The sequence below is a fragment of the Zalophus californianus genome, chromosome 13 (assembly GCF_009762305.2).
Source record: "Zalophus californianus isolate mZalCal1 chromosome 13, mZalCal1.pri.v2, whole genome shotgun sequence".
In the NCBI taxonomy this organism is placed as follows: domain Eukaryota; kingdom Metazoa; phylum Chordata; class Mammalia; order Carnivora; family Otariidae; genus Zalophus; species Zalophus californianus.
The window spans coordinates 70,557,132-70,579,118 of NC_045607.1; the positions used below are offsets into that span (position 1 = coordinate 70,557,132).

General features: G+C 39.0%; 1 protein-coding gene across 3 annotated transcripts in view; it reads left to right on the forward strand.

Annotated features, from left to right (window-relative positions):
- The window catches only part of KIF27 (kinesin family member 27), a 97,671-nt gene that overhangs the window by 67,767 nt on the left and 7,917 nt on the right, over positions 1-21,987 (forward strand). For all 3 annotated transcript variants that reach the window (XM_027616645.2, XM_027616647.2, XM_027616646.2), the window contains 5 exons: positions 2,561-2,674; positions 6,175-6,351; positions 12,806-13,021; positions 17,588-17,794; positions 19,209-19,407. In XM_027616645.2, the coding sequence (XP_027472446.1) occupies positions 2,561-2,674; positions 6,175-6,351; positions 12,806-13,021; positions 17,588-17,794; positions 19,209-19,407 (913 nt within the window). The remainder of the gene's footprint in view (positions 1-2,560; positions 2,675-6,174; positions 6,352-12,805; positions 13,022-17,587; positions 17,795-19,208; positions 19,408-21,987) is intronic.

Below are 21,987 nucleotides of genomic sequence, written 5' to 3' on the forward strand. Positions count from 1 at the left end.
AACATTCCTGTTTGTCCATTCTCCATTTGACGAAACCATTTCCAGAGAATACTAGGATTTCTGCGTAGGTTCTCCTTAGAGCAGCAGTTCTTAACTGAAGTCTGTGGATAAGCTATAAAGAAAAGGTACGGGAATGCAAAATTGTGGGCCATCATGTAATCTTGAGCTTTTTACTTCTCTAAATACCAGTTTCCCCATCTACGAAATGGGAGTTTTTAATAGTCTCTTTCTCATAAGATTATTGTGAGGACTAAATGGGATAAGTAAATAGATGTGAAAAGCCTAGCGTCATAACCAGTGAACAGTTACTTTAATATTATAACAGGGATTATATTACAAGTAAAGGCAATAATGTCTGGAGCAACATGTAGCAGAGAGGGTGAGACCTACTGCGGTTACTTTTAAAGCATTTGTGGAGGGAGAGGAATAGCAGAGAGTCTGCTCCCAGTAACTATAAGGTGTCTTTATTTCTGCATCTTGGAGTTGCTGTGACTGTGACAGGGGCTAAGTTGTAACTATGGACCAGAGCCTGGGCAGCATGAAAGAACTAATGGGTCAATATAATGGGGTCAAATTCACTTGTAATACAATGCAGGTTGAGCAGAGAAAATGTCTTTATTGAGTCTATAGCAGACCTATCTTCTTTATGACACCACCACCCCTCTTGCCCTGTCCAGCCCGTATCATGATAATTGCTGGAAATATAGGAACTAACCATATGCTCAATCTGTTCAGACCTTGTCCTGGTAATTTCACCATTTTCTTTTAAGTAATTCCCGGCTCTCTTGAATAAGAATATTCAGTTTCTTAGCCTCTTCCATCTTCCACCCTGTGCTTCTCTCCCTAAGGTTGAGTCCAGTGTATGTGATGGTTGGGTATACACCTTTTACTGAATCGTATGGTGTTGAAGGGAAAGGGACCTCCTGAATTTCAGTTGGTCTTTTGGGTGTGACTACTGTCCTTCGTCTACCTTTCTTTGTTGGGCCCTGATGATGAAGCTCAGGGTTGGTATAACCTGTAGTCTGGGCTCGCTTTCAGTTTAGAGCGCGAAGGTGCTTTGGTTTCATCTCGTCTCCTAGTGGCATTATAAATCCTCGTGGAGGCTACTAGGTCTTCTGTCTAGCTTGCTAGCCCAGTGGCCTGTCCTCATCTTCAGTTTTGGGGTCAGTGCCCCATGATAACGGACTCCCATTGGCTGTCAGGATCCATGTCACTTGAGGCCAAGGAGTCTGTAATTAGTCTGTCTTTCCTAGTTGTACTTCCCTGCTCTGTCAGCAAGGCCAGGCAGTTCCATATGGGTGTGGGACCTCTGCACTGCAGTCTGCCTTCTGTCCCTCTGTCCTCAGTGATACCTTATCACCCCATTTCGGGGCCAAAACTCACAAGGCCAGATCTCAGGAAAATTGGGACACACATCTTTCTTACCATCTCTTTTCTCCTTTCTGCCCTTCCCACGGCTGGAAAATTAGGTAGAGTTTCCTTCTGCTTTCTCTATATTGGTACTTCTGAAATTACCTGTGGAAAAGGTGCAGTTTTCAATCTTGTTATTAGTTTGTCACAGCCCAATACTTTTGTAAAACATGAACTAGTTGTAAAATGAAATAAAAAATTAAAATATATAATAAAAGTCCAGGGGCGCCTGGGTGGCTCAGTCGTTAAGCGTCTGCCTTCGGCTCAGGTCATGGTCCCGGGGTCCTGGGATCGAGCCCTGTATCGGGCTCCCTGCTCAGCGGGAAGCCTGCTTCTCCCTCTCCCACTCCCCCCTGCTTGTGTTCCCTCTCTCGCTGTGTCTCTCTCTGTCAAATAAATAAATAAAATCTTTTAAAAAAAGTCCATCTTTTCATTATTATAACTATTAATATTCAACAGACATAAAATTATTCTGTCCAATTGTTTTAAAGGTTTCTAAACACTTTCAATTTCTATACTTACCCATCACGGGCCAGTAAGAGACAATAATGTGGACCAGCCCACTTTGGTTCATGGCCTCCTTCCTTAGTCCTGCTAAGCATTGGTGGTAGACAGCAGCATCTTCTCTGAACCCCTAGGAGAGCACCTGGGGCCTCTTAAGATGTGGATGGAAATGGAAGGAATTTAGAAGATACTCTTCATAGGACCATGATCTATCTTGAAAGGCTGTTCTCATGCTGCTAAATCCTATTTCTGAATGCCAGAAACAGAATAATACTTTTCATATTTCTACTGTCATAAATTCTAATATCCCCATGGCAGATGGGTGCCTTGGGTAGCCCGACTAAAGGTCATGAGCTCAGGAAGGAAGACTAGAAAAGCACATTTGTAATTTTCAGACTCTTATCCCTGTTACGCTGATTTGTAACACTGGCAAGCCATCGGAAAAAAACAACAACAACCCTAGTTTTGTTAATAAACCCTGATTTTTGCTTCAGTGAGGGGCTGACATTTTTTTCTCAAATAGCCCCAGCCTTCATCTACTTATTTTCTTTCTTGTTGCAAAAATATTTAAGAAAATATTAAATAAATATTTAATGATGGCCAGGTAGAAAAGCAATAAGGTGTTTTCAATTTCTGGTCTCTGCAGGAACTAAAGTTAAAAACAGAACAGGAAGAAGCTCTGAAACTGAGAGCTGAGGACCTCGATGCATTTAAGATGAAAAAGAGAAAAGGTTCATTTGGAACAACAGACCAACTCCAGGTTTGTCTATTCTATTCAGTGTTTCCTGCTTTCTCTTTGCTCTGATGATGGTCTAAATAGAGGTAAAAAGTGGTGGACTCTGAATAAAATCTGCAAACACTAGACTTTGCCACTTGAGTACAAATTTTCTAGTATTTCTCCTGAAACGTTTCTCTCATTAAAAAATTACTCTCTCCTCCAGAAATGTGCTGTGTTCTTATTTCAGTAGAAATAGATTTATTTGAATGTTGTAGAATGTAAACATGAAATCCGTTTTCACTAGATTGTTTCCATGGGACTAAACCAGTCTTGATATGGGAATAAAGCTGGCTTATTCCCATGGAAACAATATATGTCTAAGAATCAGAGCCCCCCCCCCCATTCCTACATAACCAAATTGTACATGCACCATATAAGATGAATTGAAAAGTTATTGTATTAGTGCCATATTTAAAAAAATGAAATCCAGGGGCACCTGGGTGGCTCAGTCAGTTAAACATCTGACTCTTCATTTCGGCTCAGGTCATGATCTCAGGGTTGTGAGACTGAGCCCCATGTCGGGCTGTGTGCTGAGCATGGAGCCTGCTTGGGATTCGTTCTCTCTCCACCCCCCTGCCCCCGTCCCTCCCCTGCTCTCTCTCTCTCTTTCTCTAAAAAGAAAGAAAGAAAGAGAACCGTAAACTAATCTCAAAGTTCAAAGAAACAACCTCTTAGTTTTATGTAAATTCAAAATGGCAATTCTAAAAATCTTACTGAAAGAAAAACAAGCACTGAAAACTGTAATTACACTCAAAAGCTAATACATGACCTTCATTCTGAAAAATTTATTTGCTCTTTCTTAAATTTTATGTATCTTAATAGTAAAATTTAGTACATGAATGTCTTCCCAGTTATTTATTTATCTGAGAGAGAGGGAGAGTGAGCACCAGAGGAAGGAGAACACAGGGAGAGGGAGAAGCAGGCTCCCCACTGATGTAGGAGTCCGATGCGGGGCATGATCCCAGGACCCTAGGATCATGATCTGAGCCGAAGGCAGACGAGACGCTCAACCGACTGAGCCACTCAGGTGCCCCTCCAGTTATTTATTTTACTAGTGTGTTTTAGACATTGGTTAAAGTGCTGTCACTCTGACATTCTGTGCTGCTTGGTAATAATATTTCTGGGCAGAAAGGGTATACTGGGGAGTAAGAAAGGTAGGAATGCAAAGAATAGTGAGACCTGTTTTTCAAAATGTTAAGGATCTAAATTTTAAATGAATATGATAACAAAAAGATTCCCACAGCTTGCACTATGTTGAGTTAAACATATTAATAAAACAAAAACAGAACTTCCATGTTTTTCAATACTGCAAAACAAAAACCCGCTTTCCAGAATTTGACTTTAAATAAGAACAAAATTAGAAGGTAATCCATATGAGTATCCGAAGAGCTTAGAATAGGACATTGATTTGTAATGAAGCTCCTTTATAAGAAAGCATTTAAAATTGGAACTGTGTGATAGGAACCTTTGCTATTAAAAGAGAAAAAACAAATCAAGAAATTTTCAGAAAACTTCCTAAGATACAGTGAATTATACAAATCATAACCTTTATTATGTCAAATGCAGAAAAATCTACTCATTTATTAGTTTCCCTAAAAAAATTGTATTATGTGTACTCCTACTGTAGCATTCTTCAAAGCACTACTAAGATATTACTTACTCTGTGAGGCCAGCACTGACATTCCTTCCATTTCCCAGACAGAGCCAATCTCTCCCTCCATTTTTGCTGACACAGTACCTAGGAGTTAGGTGTATATAGCATTTATTATCAACGATCATAGTTTTTCGGGTTTCCCTCCTATTGGAACAGACCTTACAAAAGATGTTACTCGTCTTTCAAACCCCACTCACAGTCAAGGAGTGTTTGTAGAGTGTTTCAGCTAATTGGTAGACTTCATAGGGTCTCATCTATGCAGTTTCTAAGGCAGAGTTGGATATAACAAAACTAAAGTATTTCTGTAGTTCTGGGATATCCTTCCTGTTCCTTTGATTGTAGAGCTACTATTTTAGGCTTCAGTATTATTTGGATGTGATAGTGCTTATAGGGCCATGCTATGTAGGTCTGGATGGAGGACTGCATAGCTCTGAATCTTCTTTGGTTTGGCCATTTTGCTCTCTTTTTCTCATGCATATTCACTGTTTCATTATTTTTTTTAACTATTTTTTTTAAGATTTTATGTATTTATTGAGAGGAAGAGTGAGCAAGAGTGAGGGAGAGAGCGAGCTGGGTGGGGGAGAGGAGCAGAGGGAGAGGCAGAAGCAGACTCCCTGCTGAGCAGGGAGCCCGATGTGGGGCTTGATCTCTGGACTCTGGGATCATGACATGAGCCGAAAGCAGACGCTCAACTGACTGTATCTCACTGTTTTAATACAGATTTCTAGGCACCATTTTTATCAACCTGGAGAAGAACTGGGAAATAGTACTGTATCGATTTGTTTTCCTATTACTTGTTGGTTAGCTGGCGTTGCTTCGTTACTATGTCCACAGCACAGATGGGCTCTTGGTAGAGCTCATCTTGGACGGTCATATTCCATTCATATTTTTGTTTTCTTTGTTTCTGGGTGTCCTCAATTCAAGAGAATACTAAGATGCTTCTTTTGGAAATCTTTCCAGCTCTGTTTATTTTATAATTACTTGATGTTGACAGGCTACAGTGCAGAGTGCATTCCCATGCTCCATCATATGTGTCATCCACTGTATGGATTCATTTATTCACCTTTTTGATTAATTGATAGAATCAGGCGTTCATTCAGTTAGCCATCTGACATTTTATTGAAGGCCAGTCACAGGCTAGGAAGTATACCAGGCACTGGGGATAGAGAGGGAGAAGAGACAGTCTCTGCAGTCCATCAAGGGCTCAAGAAGTGGAGGGAGACTGTAGGGCGGCCAGCAGTCTAAGTGCTGTGATGAAGGTACGCTCCTCTATGTCAGAGAAGATCCCAGCATGTTCTCAGAACTAACTTTAATATACATGTGGAAAATTGTCAGCTCTTTCTTTGTCAGCCTTGAAAATCCCAGACTCCAACATATTTGGGGAAGACATCTTAATTCCTTATAAAACACAGCAAGATGTTAACTGGAACCACTTCTTGGTGGGTTTAGACAGGAACACTGTTTTATTATTTTCACTGAGAGTTTTTAAAAGTTCACTTAAGGGCGCCTGGGTGGCTCAGTTGGTTAAGTGTCTGCCTTCAGTGCAGGTCATGATCCCAGGGTCCTGGGATTGAGTCCCATATTGGGCTCCCCGCTCTGCAGGGAGTCTGCTTCTCCCTCTGCCTGCCGCTCCCCCTGCTTGTGCTCTCTCTCTCTCTCCGCCAAATAAATAAAATCTTAAAAAAAAAAGTTCACTTAAGGTGTCCCAGATAGTTTAAAAATGTTCATTTAGGGTGTGTTAGTCAATCAGAAGTTCTGTTATTACCATATATGTCTTATGGCAGAAGAAAAACAAATGATGTAACATTTCTTTGGAATTTTAATGTAGAAATTGGATGAGCAAAAGAAATGGTTAGATGAAGAAGTCGAGAAAGTCCTGAACCAACGCCAAGAATTGGAGGAGCTGGAAGAAGACTTAAAGAAGCGAGAGGCCATAGTTTGTAAGAAGGAGGCCCTGTTACAGGAGAAGAGCCACCTGGAAAATAAGAAGTTGAGATCAAGTCAGGTATTCTCTTTGTTATGCTCTTTGATTGTGGTTGTAAGCCAATGAATGAGGATTTTTTTTTCCCTAAGAAGTAAATCAGACCGCTGTGAACTTCGAAACCCAAAGAAAAACTCTCCTCGTTTTCAGTTTATTTTGCATGTTAGTGCTTATTTAATGACCACCACTAAAATCTGTCGCAATTTTGACATCAAATGTTCAATGTTCTGCCAAGTATGATTTATTATTAACTTCTTTTGGCATTTACAAAATTATGGTAAAATATATGTAACATAAAATTTGCCATTTTGACCATTTTCAAGTGTATGATTCAGTGGCCTTAATCACATGCACAGTATTACACAACCATCATCCTATTTCCAAACCATTTTATTACCCCAAACAGAAAGTCTGTAACCATGAAGCCGTAACTCTTCATTTCCCCTGGCAACCTCTATTATAACATAGGTGCATATTTAAGACATAGATTGTACTGTTTGATGCTGTATAGAGAACACTGGTAATTTGGAAAAATAGACTTAAAAATGATCTACTACTACCCAAAGTTAGGGGTTTGCAGGGTATCTTTAGAAGAAAGATTTTATGTAATGAAGATTTGTTCATTTTTCAAATTATAATGACATGGGGACCTTTACAAGAACTTTTGCTGGAGAACTCGGGTTTTGTGAGCCAAAAAAAAAAGTGATTTTATGAAGGAGTTTGCCTCAATTTCTAGTTCTGAAAAAGGAATGATTGTCGTGGGAGTAGAAGAACCAGGAGATAGCTTTTTTGGATGTAGCTATAGATATTTTCAACAATAGCACCAACAGCATCTGAAAATGAAGCTGGCTTGCCCCAAACTTGAAGAGGACTTTTTATCCAGCAAGCCAAGGACACACTGAGTAATGGAACAGAGAGGATCAGTGACCTGCCTCTTTATTAGACCTGCCTTTCAGCCAGCGTCTAGACCAGTAGGGTCTGAGATGATGGTGGCGTGTTCTTAACCTCTCCTCCTAGGTATAGCAGGTAGACAAGCATGGAGACCTGTACTTACCTCTGCCCTGTCCTCCATTCCCCAGTCGTGTTGAATAGCTATTAGCACCAGGCTGTGGGACACAGGGGTAGGTGCAGCCCCTCCAGTCAGCCTAGTTGCTGGTGCTGTATCCAGGTAGCTTGCTCATGCTGGCTGTCAGGGTCAAGTTATAAAAGCTATCCTTCAGAACACATCAATAACAGCAAAGGAGATGAACAAATTAAAGTATCAAGTGAGTAAATACAAGAAAATAAACTGGGACCTTTATTATATGTTCTGTATCACAAAAGAAAAAAAATAAAAAGGAATAAGGAGGAAAATCTTTTTCCTGAAATAAGTTTACTTCATGATCCAGGAAAAAAAAAAAGAAGGAAGTTTTCCACTTTTAACACAATGTAAAATTTAGGAGTAAGAACATACTGAGATAAGGAGAGGGTACAAATAAAACCCCCAGTAGAGCAAAGCAAAATGGATTCTTTGAAGATCGTTTTAATGAAACAGAAGAGAAACTTGAGACTGTTATATTGCTGGGTTCTTTTCTGAACAAAATATAAATAGATTACATCTTTTTTCAGTGTTTAAGAGATATACAAGGTTCGATCCTATGCATTTCGGACAAGGAACATGATATTAAAAAATACTATTTTCATCCCATATACGATTTCAAATCAAAATAAGTCAAAGACCTAAATGTAGAAATAAAACTATAAAACTCTTAAAGAAAACAAAGGTGTAAATCTTTGTGACCTTGGGTTAAGCAGTGGTTTCTTTGATATTACACCTGAAGAACAAGCAACAAAAAAATATTAAATAAATTGGTCTTAATCATAATTAAAAACATTTGTTATGCAAAGGCCCATCAAAAAAGTGGGTGTTGAACCCACAGAATGGGGGGAAATATTTGCAAATCCTATACCTGATAAAGGACTAGTATCTAGAATATATAAAGAAGTCTTAATAATAAAAAGACAACTCAATTAAAAAATGGACAAAGAATCTAATAGACATTTCTCAAAGAAGATATACAAATGGCCAATAAACATGAAATGATGCTCAACATCACTAGCCAGCAGGGAAATGCAAATCAAAACATAGACGAGCTCCTACTTTACACTTACTAAGATGGCTGTGGTCAGAAAAATAGGTAAGAAGTGTTGGTGATGATATGAAGGAATTGGAATTTTCATACACTACTTGTGGGATTGTAAAGTGGTGCAGTTGCCTTGGATAACTATCTTGCAGTTCCTCAAAAGGCTAAACATAGAGTTACTGCATCACCCAGCAGTGCCACTCCTAGTACACATCCAAGAGACTCAAATGTCCATCAGCTGATAAACGGATAAACAGAAAGTGGTATATCCATACTGTGGAATATTACTCAGCAATAGAAAGGAATGAAGTTCTGATCCATGCTACCCCATGGATAAACCCCAAAACATTGTGTTAAGGGAAAGAAGCCAGCCACAAAAGAACATGTATTGTATGGCTCCATTTATATCAATGTGCAGATGAGGCAATTCCACAGAGACAGAAAGTAGAATAGTGGTTACTTAAGGCTGGGCTGGGAATTGGGGAAGAAAGGAATGACTGTGAATGGGCATGGGGTTTCATTCTTGGGCGCGATGAAAACGTTCTAAAATTGATTGTGGTGATGGTTGCACAACTCTGTGAATATACTAAAAACCATTGAATTATACACTTTAAATAGGTGACTTAGGGGCTCCTGGCTGGCTCGGTTGGTGGAGTATATGACTCTTGATCTTGGGGTTGTGAGTTTGAGCCCCACACTGGGTTTAGAGATTACTTAAAAAATAAAACCTTGATCAATCAATAAAATAAATAGGTGAACTGTATGGTATGTGAATTATCTTTCAATAAAACTATTACTCAAAAAAAGCTATATATCCATAAAGGGGGGAAAAAAGATAAGACAACAGAAGACAAAACATTACCAAGAAATGTAAAATGGAAAGCAATAGATAAGTAGTTACTGACGTAGCAGAAGAGGCTGAAATCCAAGCGCCTTGAGAGGGACATGAATGAGAGCCATGGCTATAGCATTAGCCTTTTTTTTTTTTTTAAGGTAATAACAGCTTTATGAGATAGAATTCACATAGATAAAATAAAAAAAGACTCAGCGAGGCACCTGGTGGCTCAGTTTGTTAAGCGTCTGACTCTTGGTTTCTGCTCAGGTGTGGGGCCCCACGCTCAGCGCAGTCTGCCTAGGATTCTCTCTCCCTCTTCTTCTGCCCCTCCCCCCTGCTCATGCATGCATTCTCTCTGTCTAAATAAATAAATAAGTAAAATTTTTTTTAAAAAAGCCTCAGAAATGAACGGACCAAGATTTTCAGAAAGCAGGAGTGAGACATAAGAATGAAAACAGGGAATTATCAGGAAACCATCCTTTTCTCACTCTGAGACTAGACAATTTATTTTCTGAAGGTTGAACCAGGTACAACAGACGGTTGGGGTAAGTCAGAATACTCACAACAGGGAATGAATGAAAGTCCAGTCTACATACGAATCCTGCGATAGCCATTTCCTAACCCCTACTTGGATCCCAGAATGCTGGCAGCCAGATTTACACCTCCCAGCAGGACATTGGCAGATTTTCTGAAACAGTCCTTGAAAAAAGGCCTAAAAACACCCTTGGGTACCCCAACTAAGTGGCCAGACCCCAGATATATTCTATGGTAACAAAGCATACCCACCACACAGCATATCAGCATTTTCATACCTGGGATGACCGTTTCAGGAATGCTACTAACATGAAAGAGACTGAGAAGAAAAGAAGCCCAGAGACATTAGAGATAGGGAAAAGAGCTGAAAAAACTTCCAACAAAACCTTAATATCCTCAAGGTGGTGAAAGATGATGCTCTATCCATAAAATGGGAACTGCTGGAAATTTTAAGGGTTGGAGGAGAACATTGAGGAAATATCCCAGAAAGTAAATAAAAGGATAAATAGAAAATAGGAAAAAAAAATTTTAGTTGGCAGATTAGAATCCAGGAAGTCCAACATCCAAGAAATAGGAATTTCAGAAAGATATAACAGAGAAAACGGGAGAGGGGATTATCGAAGACAATATACAAAATTTTCCCAGCACTGAGGACATGAGACTCTAGATTGAAATAGGTCATCAAGGGCCCAGCAAAATGAATGCCAAAGGCTTATCATTGTGAAGTTTTGAGTACATTACGGGAAAGAAAGATCCCGAAAGCTACCGGACAGAAGAGATGAGTTGCTTACAAATCTCAACAATCAGAATGGCACTGGACTTCTCTACCTTCTTCAGTAGAAACTAAGAGACCTGCAGCAGTCTTCCAACTCAGAAGGAAAGTGATTTCCAATCAAGACTTCTCTCTTGAGCCTAACTCTGAATAATAGGAAGGCAGAATAAGGACATTTTCAGGTGAAAAAATGGCTTCCGACCTAGTGTGTCTCAGAAAACTACTAGAGGATGTGCTCCACAAACATGAGGTCATCAGCTATGAAGAAAGAAGACTCAGGGTCCTGAAAGTGTGATCCAACATGGAAATTCCCAGGATAACACCAAAAGGAGGTCCCAGAACAACTAGTTTGGAGAGGAGGATGGAGACTTCAGGCAAAATGTTTCCAGAAAAGAATGAAACAAAAAGACTCCCTGAACTCTGAGAAACAGAGAGTTCTAGAGGGGAGGGGAGTGGGGGGATGTGTTAGCCTGGTGATGGGTATAAAAGAGGGCACATACTGCATGGAGCACTGGGTGTTATACGCAAACAATGAATCATGGAACACTACATCAAAAACTAATGATGTAATGTATGGTGATTAACATAACATAATAATAAAAAAAAAAGACTCCCTGATTTAAGTTTGGTCAAGTGAAAAAAACAGTATTGAGAGGAATTGTATAGTTCTGTGGGGGAAGAATTAGTAGATGGTACCAAAAGTTATATCCTATGGAAAAGGGTCATTTTATACTAGATAGTTCAGCTGTGAATAATATTCACAAAGCCATGCAAACTGAGGATAATTGATTGATTGATTTTTAAAGATTTTATTCATTTATTTGAGAGAGTGAGTGAGCGAGATAGAGCACAAGCCAGGGGAGGGGCAGAGTGAGAGAGAGAGAAGCAGGCTCCTTGCTGAGCAGAGAGCCGATGCGGGGCTCCATCCCAGGACCCTGAGATCATGACCTGAGCCAAAGGCAGATGCTTAATGCCTGAGCTACCCAGGCGCCCCAACAGAGTATTGATTTAACATAAAATTGCAACATAGCTTATATTGGGAGACTAGAAGAAGGGAAGTAGAGGAGGCATAATGGTGCCAAGTCTTTGTCTTCCATAATAGTCAGTCCGTAGGTAATATCTGAAATTGGTCATGTTACTTAGAAGCATGGACATTAACACCAGGAGAAACGGCTAGAAAGGTTGAAGATGATTGTTTCTGGGGAGTGGGACTCAGGTCAAAGGGTGAGGTAGGGGGCTGCTTTAAAAAATATATATATACACACATATAATTAACTTAGATGCAAAACTATTTTATTTATTTATTTAAAAAAATTTTTTTAAAGATTTATTTATTTGAGAGAGAGAGAATGAGAGATAGAGAGCACGAGAGGGGGGAGGGTCAGAGGGAGAAGCAGACTCCCTGCTGAGCAGGGAGCCTGATGTGGGACTCAATCCCGGGACTCCAGGATCATGACCTGAGCAGAAGGCAGTCGCTTAACCAACTGAGCCACACAGGTACCCGCAAAACTATTTTAAAAATTCTCTTAGGTTAGACCATAATGAGGATCTCCATTACTTTAACTGGCCATATTTTCTGACCAGAATGAAATAAGAGTAGAAACAAATTATGTGTTTAAACAGCACCAAACCAAATCTCAATCTTTAGGGAAATTATAATATACTTAGTTACAAGCCATATAACCATGTAACAGGCCAAGGAAGGAAAGTTTAATTTAGGAAATAATAAAAAAGAAAAATACCACCTTTCAAAACCAATATTCTGTGGTCTGGTGTGGCCAAGCAATACCTGGCAATAAATTCAACATTCAAATCTCTCTTTTTTTTTTTTTTTTTTTGTGAGAGAGTATGAGTGGGGTGGGGGAGGGAGAGGAGAGGGAGAGAGAGAATCTTAAGCAGGCTTCATGCCCAGCGCAGAACCTGACACAGGGCTTGATCTCACCACCCTGAGATCATGACGTGAGCCAAAATCAAGCGTCAGACACTTAACCACTATGCCATCCAGGTGCCCCTTGAATCTCCATTTTTTAAAAAAAGACATTCAACTTAAGATTTTAGGAAATGAAACCCACCCCCCAAAAAACCCCACGAGAAAACAACAATGTGGAAGCTAAAAATATATTCAGTTAGTAATTTTCTCTATTTTTCTAATTTATATGCTGTCTGGATTTCGAGTAACTGTTTTTGGGGTGTTGGGCTGATTGTGTCTTTTAGGTCTTAAACAAAGATAGTTTGAAAATATCAACTCGCCTGAACTTGTTGGACCGAGAGTTGTCTGAAAAGAATGTAGAGCTTCAACGCAGCACAGCTGAGGAGCAAGTAAAGATTTCAGAGCGAGTTCAAGCCCTCCAGAAAGAAAAGGATCAGCTACAGAGACGAAGGAACAGTGTGGATGAGAGACTTCAAAATGGTAGTGTGTTATCACCTGAAGTAAGTCGGTACTCTGTAGAACTGGAAGTGCTCTATGATGGGTCACTGCAATGATTGCCTCTGTCTTTGTTAACTTACACATAAAAATGAGAAATCTGGTCAGCTTTGTTTCCTTGAGACTTTGTCAGATGTATCGAGTTTACCTGGCTCCTATTAGGTGCCATAAGCCGTGCTTGACTATGACCTGTGATATCCTCATACACGGGTCCATGAACATGGCCCCTTGCTGGCATTGCCAGGGATTGGGAAACTAACACTTCCCTTGAATAGGGCCTTTCTCAGCTGAGGTTTCTCACCTGACATCACAGAATACAGAAGATGATTTGAAGGGACTCTTCCTCAGTTCTTTCAAAGAGAGCACCTACCTTCCCTCTGCTTCTTTCTCGAACAGTTCTAGGTAATCTGTGACATACTATGGATGGCTAGGGCGTTAAGGGTTAATTCTTTCAGAAAATCCCAGCCTTTGAGAGCATGTTCCAGCCAAGTAGATGCATGGAATTCAAATCCCAATAAAAATACCTTTGATAATTTATCAGTTACTGATAAATTATTGAACACTACATCTGAAACTAATGATGTACTATAAGTTGGCTAATTGAATTTAAATTTAAAAAAAGAAAATATAAAAACAATATAAAAATAAAAAAGATACTTCTGAGTTTGAGTCTTCATTTATGAGGAGCATATGACTCCTCTTAGCTTTCTTTTTTAAAACTATGTAAAAGATACTACACTTATCATTGTCAAATTCCCCCAGACTTTTGTCTTTTTTCAAAATTTTACATCAGTTGGCAACCCCATCCCTTACTTTATCAGACAAGTATGAATTTTTGAGCCTGAATTTTCTCTGCCAGTATTTATTGTTGAAGTCCTGTCATGACCAAAGCAAGAGAAAACTGCTAAGAGAAAGTGAGTAGTTGGGAATCATGCACCTTGCTGAATCTTGTATCATTTTAGAATGGAGCAAGTGGGAGAGAAAGTTAAGGGGGCTGGTTAAGAAAGAACAGGAGCAAGGATTTCATAAAATTAGATCGTTGTTCACTGCGTGGATGAAAGGAATTGAAGACTGACTGGATTGGGGGCTGTGTGGCATTATAAGTCTCACTGCCCCATTTTATAGCCTGAGTGCTGTGCCGAGGATCACAGAATCAGACTGTCCTCCCAAGGGTGTTAAATTGGAGCCTGGCCTTGTAGATTTGAGGGTATGAGAGCCTGAAATAACGCAAAATAGGAGTATTTAAGGAATTCTTGCCTGCCCAGGACTGTTACTAAGCCCTATGGAAGAAACAAAAAAAGTAAAAAGCATTATGCTTCTTTTGAGAAATTCATACTCTACCAGGGGAAAAGAGACAGATACAAGAAAACTCTAAACCCTGAAGAACATTTAAAAAAAACAAGTTATAATAATATACTAAAACTATACTTGTTACATTATTTATAAAAAGCAATGCAGTGGTCATTTGAGGGGGAAGATTCATCAAGGCAGCTTTGGTGGATTGGAATCTCAAGCTGAATTATGAAAACCATGATATTGGTGGATATAAGAAAGAAGGCCTTTGTAGCTAGAACACCATTATATAAGGCATGAAGAAGTGAATGAGCAAATGATGTTTGCAGAAGGGTAGAGGGCCCGTTATCAGCAAGAAACATTGACTTTTCCGTTTCATGTGGAATTCTATAACTACAAATCATGATGTAGAGTTTGTGGTGAAAACCATGCGTAATACCTGTTTAGCAGCCAGTCTGGATTGGTTTGAGGGAATGAGGGAGCCTCCTACCACTGGTGGGGTTCCATTAGCCATGTGAGCTTCTTGCAGCCTTCTTCCACAAGGTTGGTTCTTCTTAGTTCACTCTGCAGTGGGCTCTGCTCTGACCACTCTCTTAAAGCCAAGATTACTCTTACCAGATAGATCTGCCAATAGCAGATGATCAGCAACATGAGATTCTGTTGTGACACAAGACATCAGTAACATCTAGGTGGAACAGTCTGCTGCTTTGATCTCTTTAAACTAGTTTAGGATTACTTTCTCTTTCTACAATAAATTAAAATCAGTTTCATAATCATACTACTTAATCAGAAGTGACTGATTTTAGATCACTATACTAGTACAGGATTACCCAACAATTTAATATAGACAAATACTTCCTTTTTTTTTTTTTGGAAAACTCCGTAAACAAATTAAAAAAAAATACTCCTGACTCCATTTTTCTAATAATGCAGAGCAGTTGCTCAGTAAGTGGGATATAGGAAGAAAATATGAGACTATTATATCTATGATTATTTCATCTTTTACACTTTCAATTTCATATTTTATCATTAGAACATGCATATAATTTATGGAGAAATATGCATATATGCAGTGCTTACTTAAAAGTTTTTGCTTTGTTTGCTTGTTTGTTTTACTGATAGGGATGTATGACCTAAACTGTTTGGAGACCACTGCTTTAGGTCCTTGTTCCTCACGGTGTGAGGTCGTTGGATCAACAGAACTATCACCTGGGAGCCTGTTAAAAATGCAGAGCCTCAGGCCCCCCACCCAGACCTGCTGAATGAGAAATCTGCCTTTTTTTTTTTTAATTGGATAGTGCAGCACCTCAGTTTTTCTTTTTTCTTCTTCTTTTTTTTTTTTTTTAAAGATTTTATTTATTTATTTGACAGAGACAGACACAGCGAGAGCAGGAACACAAGCAGCGGGAGAGGGAGAGGGAAAAGCAGGCTTCCTGCCGAGCAAGGAGCCTGATGTGGGACTCCATCCGAGGACCCTGGAATCATGACTGAACCGAAGGCAGGCACTTAATGACTGAGCCACTCAGGCGCCCGAGAAATCTGCATTTTAACAAGACCCCTGGTGCATGTGTGAAAAGCAGTGCTCTCTGATTAAGCATAGTCAACTCGATAATCTGTTGTTTGCCGTGTGGCAAATTTTTCATCCTGGACCAGTTTCTCATTGCCATTCATCTTCTCACAGCTGTTGCTTGATTAGAGGGCATCAGGATTATTTCCACGCCGCAGCCTCACTGGAGTGGGCTATCCTTAGGGTTCTGGAGTCATACTGCCTTATACTATCGCAGTACTTCCCTAACTTAGGTCCAAAACTGTAGAAACTATATATTTTGCCAAATATATAAAGGCAAACTCTCCACATTTGTTTTTGGTAAAATATCAGTATGCATTATTCAGAAGTCAAATAAGTTCTTTGGATAATCCACTTTTATTTTCTGGTCCCTGTTACCCATTCACTGATGTACCTTTCAGGACTTAAGTTTGTTTTTCTTAAAAAGGTGATTATTTTCTTCTGGATGATCAAATCATCAAATTTTTGATGGTTAGTGATTGCACTAACAAAATGGCTGTTAATTTTTTTTTTTTCAAAATGGCTCTTTCAGGAGATTTTTATATAAAGTAGCTTTAAAAAATAAGTATTATTCAACCTCCCACTGGACTAGGTTATTACATACCTTTTCCCTGATTTCCAAAACAGGAGTTCTGGAAGTCACTTTAACTATTCTTTAGGTAGATCAGAAATATTAACATAATTTTCCTTTGAAATGCTGGGGGAAGGAGTGGAGAGAAGTATTTGGGTCATCTAATCAGACATATGAAAATATTTTTTTCTCCTTTTCCTTCATTAACCCATTCAGCAGATACTTACTGAGTTTAAACTATGTGATATGTACTGTACTAGGCAATAAGGACATGAGTATGGACAAGATGGTCTGCCTTCAAGGAACCTAAAGTTGTGGTAACCGCCACCACACATACAGGTATACAGAAATATCTACCCAAGTCTCACCAGGTCTGAAATAATTTCTTACTAGAAATTTGGACACTCTCAAATAAGATGTTTGGATAGTTCAAAGAACTGCTAGGTTTTCTGACAGGGATTCATCAAGCTTTTTGTTTTTTTTTTTTCCTCCCTACAAAGAAAATCTTCTCTGGCTTATGAAAAAATGTTACATCGTTGACATTTTTAATGCCTTTGTTTGCTCTTTAATGACATCTCATAGGAATTTTATGAAATGTTTCATGTCCTTAAATATTCCCTACTTTTTTTTATGCCATACTCTTTTTTCCCTAGAGACCTTCTTCTGATGACTAGTTCTTAATAACTTATTCTAAATCTATTTCTTCTTTCCCTCCTGGCAGTATATTTTTTCAATAGATCCTTGAAGGGACACCAGGGAGTCTCCAGATCTCTCTTAACACATAATGTGAACTTCAGAAGCTGTGGAGGGAGATACATAGCTATAGTGCTGGTCCTGGAGGCTGAGGCTTTGTTCAAGTGTATTCCTTGGTTATCAGCATTTGCTGTATGACCTTGGGACGTTTCATACATGAGGTTTAGTGCGAGGATTCAGTGATTGTGTGTTTTATATATGTGTGTGTATACACATATTGTACTGTGTAGTATTGCAAGCACTCAGTAAACATTATTTTCTTAAAATTTAGTAGACGAATGATAACATCCATTAGACTCAGACAGCATAGTGAGATCTTAGTATATGACAAAGTCTAAGTAATATTATTTCATTTGAAATGAGTGATTTCTATTATATTATATCTAGGAAGAACATGTTCTTTTCCAACTTGAAGAAGGGATTGAAGCTTTGGAAGCTGCAATTGAATACAAGAATGAAAGTATCCAGAGCCGCCAGAACTCGCTCAGAGCTTCACTCCAAAACCTCTCTCATAGCGAAGCAAATGTCATGGAAAAACTCATTTGCCTGAGTCCTGCTGAGATTAGAGCTATTCTTTTCAGATATTTCAATAAGGTTTGTTTCGGAGGGACAGAGGATTTTCTTATACAGGGGGGCCAAGATGCTTATACATGTCACGTTTCAGAAATTGAAAAGCCTAAAACTTTGACAGTGTAACTACAGATTTAAGCATGATTTCTCCTTACACTATTGAATGTGGTCATCTGAAAGCTGTGTGCTTATCCAAGTATGTACGCCTCACTTTGGGAGGTTCTTAAAGTTGGAAGGACCTTTTGAAAGAAGGGCTTTTTGAAATAGTTTTAAAAAACCCAAGGATTCAAGTTATATTCCTCAATCACTGTTTCTTGGATATTTTTGAGATTTGGTTGTTGCTACTCAGCATTCATGAAAAATCAAGGGCCCTCCAAGTTCAGGCTCCCTTTCCTTCATTGCTATAAGGTAGGGGCACCTGTACTTTATCATCATACCTATGAATTGAAATGAAGATGAACTGGTGCATCAGTGACAAAGATAATAAATTTTAGCATTAACGTGAATAATGTTTTTTCTTAAGGTATATATTATGAAGTGGTAAGCAAGGAATAACTCTTTTCTCTGAAAGTTACCTTCAGTTTAAGGGACTATCAGACAATTAATGAAAAATCAAACACTTGAGTTTTAAAATAAAGTTCCAATTCTGTTAGACAAGTGAAATATAGATGAAAAACTTCATGGAAATGTTGTACACAGCCCTCCTCTTGGGTAATGACTGTGGTAGTAAGCTACTATTATTAATAAGAGTGCATCCTATCACTGCATGTGTGGATGGCAGAAAAATGGTGTGGTGCTGTTGGAAGCTTTGATAGAATTCTTTTCTGGTGTTCTCAGAGAAAGGGTTCTTAACCCAAACCACGCAGGCCAAGGTCAGTGGATTTTCTGACCCTGGGTACCCTTTGTAGAAATGAGCATTTTTCTAGAGAGAAGGTCATTACATTAGCAAGTTGTGTGACACAGACCTTGAAGTATATTCACTTCATAGCAGTGCAGAGAAGAACCCATTGGACTAAATGCACAATCTGAGACTGAAATCTGTATAGTTTTAAAAAGTCTGTTACTAATTTATAACATCCATTTTGGAGTTAAAACTGGGAGGTATCTAGATGTTACAAGAGTCTGTAGGCTCCCATTCTCTTCTTAGACTAGAGAAAAGGAGTTAGAGGATTGTAAATGTAAATTGCAGTGACCATGTCTAAGAGCTGATGGAGGGGTGATAGTTAGAGCCACATTAAATTTAAAGTGAAGTTGTTACCAATTCTGAATCCCAACAAACTCAAAAGGCTATTAGGTTATTTTGTTGGGTATGTTAGAAAGCATTTGCTTAGTTATACCGTGGTGACTAAGGAAGTTATTCCTGTAGCCTAAGAGAAGTAGGTTATTACATTAGGCTATCTTAAGACACATTTAAAAGGTCAAAAAATGTCTTTGCTAGGTGGTCAATTTGCGAGAAACCGAACGGAAGCTACAGTTACAGAATGAAGAAATTAAAATGAAGATTCTGGAACGGGATAATATGGTTCGTGAATTGGAGTCTGCACTGGAGCATCTGAAATTGCAGTGCGACCGGAGACTGACTGTTCAGCAAAAGGAACATGAGCAAAAAATGCAGCTGCTGTTACATCATTTTCAAGGTACCTGGCCCTTCTGGTCAGCTGTAGAAAGGTGATGTGTCGGAGGGGCTGGGAGAGGGGCACGGGACAGGATCCGATGGCAGAAAAGCCCAGCGTGGATACGTAGTTCCTACCTGTGTTTGTTTTCGTGCTTTACGTGTCTGGGTTGCCACACGTGGGGATAGCTGACTGTGATGTAGGGCTCTTGGTGCTTGAAATGCCAGCCCTCTGCCTGTCCCCGTGCCACATGTAAGAACTCCCATCCGTTGGTTGTTGGTCTATTTTTTATGTACAAATGCGGGATTTCTGGCTTCCTGGTGTACAGTTGAAAAGTGTCTCTCAAGGATGGAGTGCTTTGATATTTAAATTACTTTCCCTTCACATAAGTAAAGTGATAAGCCCTGTCAGATTTCTAGTTATATTTCTTGTTAAAATTTTCAGTTGATTGTAAATTTTATGCATTAAGGTTATATTTTAGGTCAAAATTAGTCTGTGTGTCCACCAATGGACGCATGCTGTTATCAGTGCGCAGTAGTTCAGCCGTCAACTCTGGTGTGGAAAGAGCTGTCAGAGCAGTTGGTCCTCATGTTACCTGGGCATTTGGCCAGTACACAAAGAGTTGCTATGGCAACAAAATCACTGCCTGGCAGTACTGGTAATGCTTCAATCCAGGCTGCTTAGCTGCTTAGTCTTGATTCTTGTGAGTCTATAGCTGGAAATGGGTTAGAAAGGATCTGGAGAAACAACCTGAGTAAGCAGAAAATCAGAAAATATATAAATTTGAGTGTTGAGGTAATTTGCCTCTAAGTTAATTTTATAACCAGTCGATTAACAACCAGTTGCCTGATGACAGGATTTCCTTGACAGGATCCTATACATCACTTCATTCAAACATGCTCTCCTTTCCTTATTTTTAGTTCTGCCTTACATCTCTATAAAGTGATATTTTAATAGAATTTTTAATGTATTTTTCAAGTGATTGGCATTGCACCACAAAAGCTCATGCTGCAGCCAAATGAGAACATTTTAAAAATCATTTCTATACCTGGGATAAGCTTTTCATAACAAAGTTACAGCTAAAAATGATTATGAATTTTCTAATTTCAACTGAATATGTTGTATAAAATTCAGTTGACATATGATATTCTTTATGGGGATTCTAATTTATGGTGTTATTAAAGTATTTATTTTTTAAAGATTTATTTATTTATTTTAGAGAGAGAGTATGGTGGGGAGGGGCAGAGGGAGAGGGAGAGAGAAAGAATCTCAAGAAGACCCCCCACTGAGCATGGAGCCCAACACGGGGCTTGATCCCACAACCCTGAGATCATGACCTGAGCCAAAATCAAGAGCCCGATGCTTAACTGACTGAGCCACCACCCAGGCATCCCTTAAAGTATTTTTAAATACAAGACAATGGGTTAATTTAAAATATCCAGGAGTGCCTGGGTGGCTCAGTCGGTTCAGCATCTGCCTTCGGCTCAGGTCATGATCCCAGGGTCCTGGGATCGAGCCCTGCGTTGGGCTCCCTGCTCAGTGGAAAGCCTGCTTCTCCCTCTCCCTCTGCCTGCCGCTCTGCCTACTTGTGCTCTCTCTCTCTCTCTGTCAAATAAATAAATAAAATCTTTAAAAATAAATAAATAAAATAAAATATCCAATATACTTAGATCAAATTTTTCAAAACAGCCAATTACAACAAAACAACATTAAAACCACTAGGATCATGTTATACACAACTAAGGAATCATTGAACACTACATCAAAAACTACCGATGTACTATATGTTGGCTAATTTAATTTAAATAAATAAAAAAAATTTAAAAATTAAAAACCCAGTAGGATCATTTTATAAATATACCAATAGGAAAGAGTAGGTCTGAGAGTATGTATTTTCAGAAGGTCAATAAACTAGTTTTTTACTGGTTCTAAAACACCCAATAGGGACAGTCTTATACATTTATAAATATTAATTAGAAGCTTTAAGTTATATTGTAGCATAAGCTACAATTTATTGCTATTTCCCCTCTTTTTGTATGAGTGTTTTCTTTTGTAATTTAATCTCTCTAGCCTCTTTTGGCAGGTTTTTGGATTTGGGGTTTTTTGGCTGTAGATTTCTTGGGCCTATAAACCTGGGCCTATGACTTTCCATGTATCCACAGTTCCTGATGTGAACTTTATTTTTTATTTTTTTGAAAGATTTTATTTATTTATTTGACAGAGAGAGAGAGCACGTGAGCACAAAGAGGAGGGAGCCGCAGAGGGAGAGGGAGAAGCAGACTCCCCACTGAGCAGGAAGCCTGATGTGGGGCTCAATCCCAGGACCCTGGGATCATGACCTGAGATGAAGGCAGACGCTTAAACAACTGAGCCACCCAGGCGCCCCCTGATATGAACTTCAAATAAGATATTGATACAACTGATGGATACAGTTCCAAATGTGAATTTTTTATAGAAAACACCTTATTTCTGCTGTTCTAAGGATAAATCTAGTTAATGTTACTCAAAAAGTGCTTATGAATCATGAAGATGCAGTAGTTGATAGGGGTTTGAGCAGAGAAGGTGACTTAGGGCAGAAGAATCCAAACTGTAGCTGAAAGCAAA